The 9,215-nt window shown below is 38.4% G+C and overlaps 1 protein-coding gene across 1 annotated transcript; it reads right to left on the reverse strand.

Moving 5' to 3' along the window:
* Positions 1-6,843: 6,843 nt before the first annotated feature.
* LOC131225707 (late embryogenesis abundant protein Lea5-like) lies at positions 6,844-8,309 on the reverse strand. The gene is made up of 2 exons (XM_058221283.1): positions 8,152-8,309; positions 6,844-7,225 (listed from the first exon to the last, which is right to left on the reverse strand). The coding sequence occupies exons 1-2, from the start codon at positions 8,220-8,222 to the stop codon at positions 6,988-6,990; spliced, it is 309 nt and encodes a 102-aa protein (XP_058077266.1). The 5' UTR covers positions 8,223-8,309; the 3' UTR covers positions 6,844-6,987.
* Between the last annotated feature and the right edge of the window lie 906 nt (positions 8,310-9,215).

The following is a 9,215-nucleotide window of genomic DNA, read 5'->3' on the forward strand; positions in this document are numbered from 1 at the left end:
TACGGTTAAAAATTTTGAGTAGAATAGCCTCAGTTCTTTGGTTTTTTTAGGTAACCTAAAACTCTACTTATTGCTTTCCAATATTCTACGCTATGATTACTAGTAAACCAACTTAGTTTACTCACAGCGTATACTATATTCGGTCTTGTGCATTGCATAATATACAGAAGACTGCTTATAACACTAGTATACTCTAGTTGTGCAACTGCTCTTCTATTGTTTTCTATTAGTTTGGTAATTGGATTAAATGAGGCTTTTGTCTCTTTAATTTTCAAGTGGTTAAACTTATTTAATATCTTCTCAATGTAATGAAACTGACACAACACATAACTCCCACTATGCTTTTTAATTTTGATATCTAATACAGTATCTACTTGCCCAAGATCCTTCATTTTAAAAACGGAGAAGAGAAATCTCTTTGTTTCAATTACACCTTCTATTCTATTACTGATAATTAATATGTCATTTATATATAAACATATGATTAAAATATAATAATTAAAAACTTTAGAGTATATGCACTTATTGGCAATGTTATGTACGAAATCATGAGATAACACATTTGAATCAAACTTATTATGCCACTATTTAGGTGCTTCTTTTAATTCACACAGAGATTTAATGAGCCTATATACTTTTTTTTCATTTCCTGGTAGAACAAACCTTTCCGGTTGTTCCATATATACTTCCTCACTGAGGTCACCATTCAGGAATGTTGTGTTCACGTCCATTTAATGGATATGAAGATGATGTATAGATGATAAAGTGAATAAAATCTTAATTGATGTTATTTTAACCATTGATGAATGTGTTAAAATAATCGATTTATTCTTTCTAATAAAAACTCTTGGCTACTAACCCAGCCTTAAAGGTTTGTATTATACCATCAGTGTGATATTTCTTCTTAAATACCCACTTACACCCTATAGGCTTAGAACCCGAAGGTAGATCTACCAATTTCTATGTTTGGTTTGACATAATTGAGTTTATTTATTCAATAATGGTTTCTTTCCAAAAAGCGAAGTCTCTTGAAGACATAGCTTCACTAAAGGTTTTAAGTTCATCTTCTACAGTCAAAACCATAGGTATTTTCCTAATGAGTTTTTCTTTAACACCATCTACTAGATGAAAAGAGAGACAATGAGAGATTATTTGATCAAGATTAAAAATCTTTTTTACTCTTGTTCTTAGGTTCCCATGAGGTTTGCTGTGAGTTTTAACTTTTTGTTGAGTTCCCTTTATAGTCTTATTAGGATATGGAATACCACCGTCCAATCGAAGGTCATATAGTCTTATAAGGCCTATAGACTTTTGGACTTAGAATCCAATTTGATAATAGAATCTAGAGATGTATAGAGTTTTTTTGAGATCTCTCTATCAATAGAGAAAAAAGATACTAAGAGCATAACTTGGGAATACCTGTTAATGACATCACATATCTATTATGACCTTCGATTTGCTACCTTTCACAATGTAATTATTATGAGCTTATAATCATTAGGATCCTTGGTTTTAAAAGACTTTACGAATTACTTTTATATATCCCGGTTTGTGAACTTAGTCTAAATTGGCATTCCCATTTGAGAATGTAGAAACTTTTGAACATATCTCCCTGACGAGCTAGTTTGGGTTGTGGAGAAATTTCGAGGATGAAATTTTTTATCAGGGGGGTAGAGTTGTAAGACCCGTATCGATGCTGGCCTGCATTTGAATGGACCAGATTAGTTGCCATGTTTTAGTGCCATAAAGACCTGAGATATATACCTTAGGGCCTGTTTGGATTCGCGTATAGTAATGTATTGTATTGTATTTGGGTACTGTTCATGTATACATTAGACGGTTTTCAAAATACATCCAAATCAATCAGATACTAATCAATGTTTGGATAAGAGGTATTATTTGACATAGTTTACAATACGTTATACAGATCAATGTTTGGATAGGACGTATTATGTCTACGTATTGTACAATCTTAATTGGGTCGGGTGGCCTATTTGACGTATGGAACTTTCTGATTTCTAACCCAAATGAACGGTCCCGATCTTACACTGCATAGGCACCAGATATCTTGTAATCGTATAAATTGCAAACTTTCATATGCTGCCGAATACAGCGCAATGAATATAAAGTATTGACAACAACAGAACCCACTGACAATACTCTACTGTCGGTTCAAAAATTTGGCTGGAGTTTGTATTGACACACATGGGATTCAACTCCTATTCACTCCAATCCAAACACAGTAAACGTCAAATTATAACTTCTAATACGATACAATACATCCCAAAACGCGTATCCAAAGAGGCCCTTAGCGATTACGTAAAAGTGGTAATTCCAACGCCATGCGCCACAACCCATTTCGACGACCAGATTGAAAGATGTGTGCTACATTAGAATCAACAGATGGCACGCATCGTGCATGTGATGTGGTGCCCACTTAGTATAAAATATATAGAATAGTAAAAAGTCAACTTCATATATATATATATATATATATATATATATATATATATATATAGCATTTACATCTCACCCTTTCAAATATAATTATGCTTATCCCACGTCTCATCGTCTGTATACTCAACGATGACTATGCCGTCCTCATGTATAAAATCATCTCTCGTCCATCTCAATGACTGCGTGAAAGAAATTGAAAGAAAAATGAAACGATACTGAGAAAGAAAATATATAGTTAAACAAGAGATTAGAGGATATTAGGAAGAAGGAAAGGTGATCTCAACCGTTCATATACATCCGGTGTCCAAATCAACCATTGAGGTGAGTGCACATGTCGTTTACCCATTGTTTTGATGTTAGGCCCGTCAAATGGACTCCATCTTGACGTATTTATTGATATTCATGTCATTTTTCCGTTTTGCCCGAAGATGGGACCCACCTGTCTATGCTATCCAGCGTAGCCAATGTATGGTCCACCTAGATATGTATATTATTCGTATATATGGGTTCTATAGTGGTGAAAGTTTATTCGATGGTTGGAATTCTAACGGAACTTGGAGTAAGCTAGGAATCGAAATTTGGGTGCCACGTAGATTGTTAACACCGGATTCAGTTTATGGCGAATGAGCGTTAAAAATCGGATTTGGGGCATAACGTCATTACATACATCGATTGTGGCACTTGTATCATACCACCAACCGATGACTTTCTCTTGAACTATGCTCACTTCTATGACCATTGCTACGATATCATCGTCTACTGCATTAGCCTCTTTCTTATAATTTTTTTCGGTCCATACAAACTTGAGCAAAATGTCTGGTCTTTCCACAAACATAGCAAGGACCCTTGTATTTATTGTTTTTTTTTTTTTTCCCTTTTAGGCTTTCTTGAATTTTCCCTAATCTTTATTGGGTTTTAGGGAATCAGTCTTCTCAGAGTTATTATTTCAGGATAGTTGTTATACTGCATTCACTTTAGATGAGGATGCACCATTAGTGTCATCCCTCTTATCTTGGTTACGAGATTCTTCCTCAATATGAAGATATTTTTAGATTTATTCCAGGGTGAACTCTTATGATTTATGCAACAGCTTCTTCCTATAGTCTTTCTAGCTCGAAGGCAGTTTGGCTATAATAATTCTAACTTGAAAAGATTCAGGTAGGTTGATTTTTAGTACATTTATTTTATTTACATTTAACTGTAATTCATGAATTAGGAATAGTACAGGCTTATTATCTACCATCATGAAATTGAAGTACCTAGTGAATAGAAATTTATGTGTTCCTTCTTTTTCGACCTTGTACTTGTATTTCAGTGCATTCCAAATTTCTTTTGCTAAAGTTGTTCCCATGTATGGATCATACAACCAATCAAAAACAGCATTGAGAATATGACCGTGACACAACAGTTCCTCTTGTTGTCGTTTAATTCTGGCAGCTATCTGTTCTGGAGTATCATTGTCGGTTGCTTATGGTAGAGGCTAAAGATTGGGATCCAAAATGTATAATATCTTTAAGGAAGTGAGAAGAAACTTCAACTTGTCTTACCACCTAGTAAAGTTTGTATCATCGAATCAGTCTAATCTGATCAGATACCGGTTCATCAATTTGACTAATGCAATACTTTCAGTATCCATAATCAAGCTTTAAGAATATTGAAAAATTTATATTAGAAAACTGAAAATAAAAAATATTGAAATTAACACCAGGCTAAATCACGTATGAATATACTGTCTGTAAATCTTGATTTGCCCACTTATTGAAATCAATTGTTGATGGGTTAAGGAGAATTGCTTATAGGATAAGACAAGCCTTCTCGTTAAGATCTTACATGCAGCAATCACGAAGGGATCTAGTAAGGAACATGTTTAATGGTGTTGATCTTTTGACGGATTTGTTGAGTGGTCTGACTAAGTGACTCAAACAATGTTGGAGCTACTCAACAATTTCTTAAAAAGAATAATGTTTAGAGAGATTAGATCGGATTTTAATTGAATCGGTTATAATTTGATGATTTTGGACTTGAATGGTCCAATTTATATAACATCTAAGGTGTGGACCATTGCTAATGTTTGTGAAATATTTCTGACCATTGACACTAATTTTTGAACATGTCAGATCGTTGGATCATCAAGGTTCATCCATTTTCAAACTGCTTTAGCTATTAAGAATACTAGTCATTCTTAAAACGGTCAATAGTTTTGGATACATTAATCGGATAGTTTCTAGGAACCTATAAAACTCGGATCATCTCACACTTCTCTTCTTGCACCGTGATTATATGGTCTAGCAAGGGAGCAATCACTTTACAACACATGTGAAGTGCTAAGTGTGCCATTTAACACCGGTTTTTTTTTTTAAAAAAAAATCAATACTCTGGGAGTTGATACCAAATGCCTCAATGTGGAAACAAGGTTATCTTCACTCACTTGAGCTACTGGTGGATGCATGTTTACTAATTTTTAATATTTGTGGATTATAAACAATGTCATGTGTACGGACTCAAGTGAGCTTTATCAAGTACTGATGAAATTTCATCACTGACTCGATTTTTTTTAATCAATTTTTAAAATATTGTCTAAATGCATATTGGTTCATCGCCATCCCTAACCATTCATATAAAGGACCCCAGGTTTATGGTACCCTAATCCATCTCTGGTGATGCCCACTTGCTAAACGGATGGCCCCGATTGCTGCCCACGTGTGGTAAGGAAGATGGTAAGCCGCTTATGAAAATGCAGGCTATGTAAGTGAAGCCATCTACCAGGAGAGATATTCGCCAGCTGATCCTAACCATCCAATTCATGGCCACCAAATGGAAGGTGAAAAGTAACGAGCAATGGTCCACATTCAACACGTAAAAATCGGAATTCACGGTCAAGATGTAATGATACTTTCTTAAGTTGTGGTTGATACACAACCGCTGGCCCACAAATGGAACCATATGGCAGATGTACTGTAAGTTGTTAGGACATTTTATACAGTGGGCCACCTTTCCCGAGCTCCACTTTCTGATAATCATAATCATACGTGATTTTTGAGATAAGGCCCATCCACGTGGTGCCCCACCAGATCAACCGTTTTGATCAACATGCGCTACACCATGGCCGTTGCCTTTTCACTTGATCAAGCAATGACATCCAGTCATTAGGGTGGACGGCAACAATCTGTATTTGGTGTGGCCCACCTAATAAGTGGATTGGCATCCAGTCATCCTGTAGGTAATATTTATGGTGCACAACCGACTTTTGCATGGTTATCATTGCTGGGAACAAAATAAAGGGCTCGTATATCATGGTTTTAAGACTCGGTTACTTAGACAGTGACTCGATCTTTTCTAAGTCGAGTTGTACTCGACTGAGTTGGGGTGAATCGGTTGTGCGGGGTCGAGTTAATGCCCATTTTCAGTCCTCAGTCGATAGGGTTCATGATGCAGTGATCCAAACCGTTGAATGTGCATTGTCGTTATGATGTAGAGCGGGTCGCGTAGAATTTTATGGCCAAGATGAACCAGAAAAGGCCCGATCTGAGACTGAAGTGATCCAGACCGTCAGAACCTTAAAATGGCATGTCTCGTAAACATATATGATTCGCGAGATTCCATCAGATGGACCGTCGAAATTCCAACTATTCATCCGTTGGGCTTTAAGAGTGGTTGAGCCATGTAGAAATCATGACCGTATGAGAGTTTTAGTTGTAGTTTGATTCTGAAACTTCTCCCACTCGACCTCATCACGTCCTTCACTGGGTAACATTATTTTCGCTTTTCATGGCCGTTTATCCGAAGGCAGAAATCAAAAGGTTAATTTGTCTAATTGAGGAAGAAGATCCATAGCTTATCCACGTCAAAGCACATCATACCAACGGTATGGATTGCCGGAACCATGGTCCCCACTAGTAAGAATTCAGAGGCACTGAGTAACTCGGTATTCTTATCTCCTGGGGGGCCGTGCTGTACGTCTTATCGACGCCCTCCATCCATTGCATGGACTCATTTTAGGGCATGATCCCAGAATTCAGAGTTCACTTCCCACTGTTTCCTGTTCTGTGGTCTACTTGATCTTTGGATATGCTTCGATTTTGGGTTCATGCCTTAAAATGATCTGAAAAAATGGATGGACGGCATGGATAATACACATACATCACAGTGGGCCCCACATCCTTTACTCAGATACGCAATCGGCCCTCGAATTCAAAACACGAGTGGTACAAATTCTCGGCCAGATGCCTCAATTGAGTTGACTCAGACAAGTCCGGCCGAGCCCTCCCTGGAATATGCGAATCGCAGTGTCAGAACGAAATCTGAGTTGACTCGGACGAGTCTTAAAACCAGTGCAAGCAGTGGAACGTTTCTGGAGAAAAGATGGAAACTGAAAAGGGCAGAAGAGGGAGAATAAATACTCAAACATTCCTATTTCATAAAAAAAATCGCACGATCAAAATATCGTGGAAGACATCGTACGTGTACATGAAGAATCCTAGTGCGTAAAAAGAAGTAAAATGACAAAAATATCCTCGTCAGGTAAATAAATTACTGTTGGTGAGATTTGAATTTCTGGTTCAAGAGCAACTCTCGCAGATCGGCCGCGTCGACTTCTACAACTCGGTTGCCGGGTCTGTAGTAACCCGTAACCGGGTCGGGCACCCAAGAAGAAGAAGTGTCGGGTCCTCCGTCTTTGATCAAGCTCATCGCCACCTTCTTCTTCGTATCTTCTACTTGCTTTGAAATCCCTCTCCCCATGCTCCACGTTCCCGTCGAATATCCACGTCTGTATTTCAAAATTAAAAAATAAAATTGAGAAATTGATATTTACACCCACCGTTTTTAACATCTACAACCTTCGTATCTACTTTTGGTAATAAAATCGTGCTGGTTTGTGTGCTACGGAATTCCGGAAAGTCGGGGGCAAAAAAAGAAAATCCTCTTGTGGTGGGTGGAGATTGTTAGATGGGTCATCGCTGAAATGCGCCCGGCGCAGCTTATAGAGGCAATCAGAAGAAAAGAAGCGTGCCCAAAGTAAAGCCGGATCACGTGCCAACGTAGGACACGTGCGAAAGGACCATACCATTCATCTAGTGGTCCCCACTGAGGACATGCCCTTGCCCAAAAATCAATCTGGTCCAATCATCACATATCACACATTTTTGCTTTATGGAACGTGGACCAGATCCGACGGTTGGTTTTCCTCATGTGTGTGGCCAAGCTGATGAGTGGGCCAGATAGAATGTAGTGGTGATTCGCGCGAGGATAAATTGTGAGGTGAATCGCCAGATAGTGGCCAATCATTAGGTGGGGCCCACATGAAATATTGGTCAATCCACCAATCAGGCCGTTCATTCCTGTACGAGAATAATAGACGGTTTAGAAAGGAAACCATTGACGGCCTATATTTAACACCCGAGTATGCCCCACGTGGGAGGAATGTAGAAATAGTCCCATCTGGCACATGGCTCGAACTCTCACACGTGTGCACGAGTGGAAAGATTCATCTCTTCAATCTCTTGGCCGAGATCATCCTCTCGTGTGTGTGGGAAATCTCTCCCCTGGCACGAACCACCGCCGCTTTCCAGTTCCACCCCCCGCCTTCGCATCATAGAATTGTCAGGTATGTACCATCTAGAATGCGCCGAAACGGATGTTGGGGCCCAAGCAAAGTATTTCAAATTTCGAATCATCACATCATACGATTCTTACCTCGTGAGAGCGAGAGTGACGCCATCGGCAATAGCAGCGAGAAGATTAGCATTCGAGAAAGAGCGAGCCATTTCAACGGCTGAGATTGTAGAAAGACAAAGAAGCTCTCTCTCTCTCTCTCTCTCTCTCTCTCTCAGAAAAACGGAAGAAGATCGTAGATAAAAGAGAAGGGGCGCTGCGTTTATATAGCGAGAGAAAGGGAAAGAGAGAGGGAAGCCGTCCAAATATCCATCTATGCTGGAACCTTCTGCCGACTCACGCGCGTTCGGAGAACCTAACACCGTTCGCCCTTTTAGTAACCAGGCTGCGAGTTCACCACAGCTTTTAAGGAGGACGAATTTGGTTCCGTGGCAGTGTGATGGCCGTTCAGAAATTATTCCTATTGTTGTACCATAATCTTGACTGTTCTTGGGAAATCTAGTTGGAGAGGACCTTGTTATGACAAGGAAAAGATATTGTTGGATAAATATCTTCAAGGATGTTATAAAAAAATAAGATAATAAAGCAGATAGACGTTAGAGAATTGAGAAGAATTCAAAAGCAAATCAAACAACAGATAGTCATGCATAAGGTCAACCTAAGTGACTAATAGTCGTCATAGAAGCTAATTAAATAGTAGAATGTTATTTAGGAAGTCGATCAAGTGGTTGATAGTTACCTAAGAGGTTAATCAAGCGGTCCATAGTCACCTAGGAAGTCGATCAAGCAGCCAAAAGTCATCTAAGAGGTTGACTAAACAGTTGAGTAAAATGTGATTGAATTAACAAAGAAGTCTGAAGTGATTATTAGGATAAGTGACAAGTTTAAAAAGAAGTCTTCAAAAGGCTATGTGGTGTTGAAACGGTTACAGCAACTATTACATTATGAGAAGCATTTGAAGCCATGTAGTACTGAAACGATTATATCTAGCAACTGTCAGAATATGAGAAGCATTCAAATGAATTCGATTTCAACGAAACAGAGAGTTTCATACCAACCCAATCAAACCTAATATGTCTTTTAATTACCATCACTTACATTCATTTCTCTTAATCAATTACATTTTTTAGGTGTAGCCCTTTATT

The sequence above is a fragment of the Magnolia sinica genome, chromosome 14 (genome assembly GCF_029962835.1).
Source record: "Magnolia sinica isolate HGM2019 chromosome 14, MsV1, whole genome shotgun sequence".
Lineage (NCBI taxonomy): Eukaryota > Viridiplantae > Streptophyta > Magnoliopsida > Magnoliales > Magnoliaceae > Magnolia > Magnolia sinica.

Coding starts and splice junctions, on each gene's coding strand:
- LOC131225707 (XM_058221283.1), bottom strand. CDS start 8,222: ATGGCTCGCTCTTTCTCGAATGCTAATCTTCTCGCTGCTATTGCCGAT. Junction 7,226..8,151: donor GTCACTCTCGCTCTCACGAG/GTAAGAATCGTA, acceptor TTTGAAATACAG/ACGTGGATATTCGACGGGAA.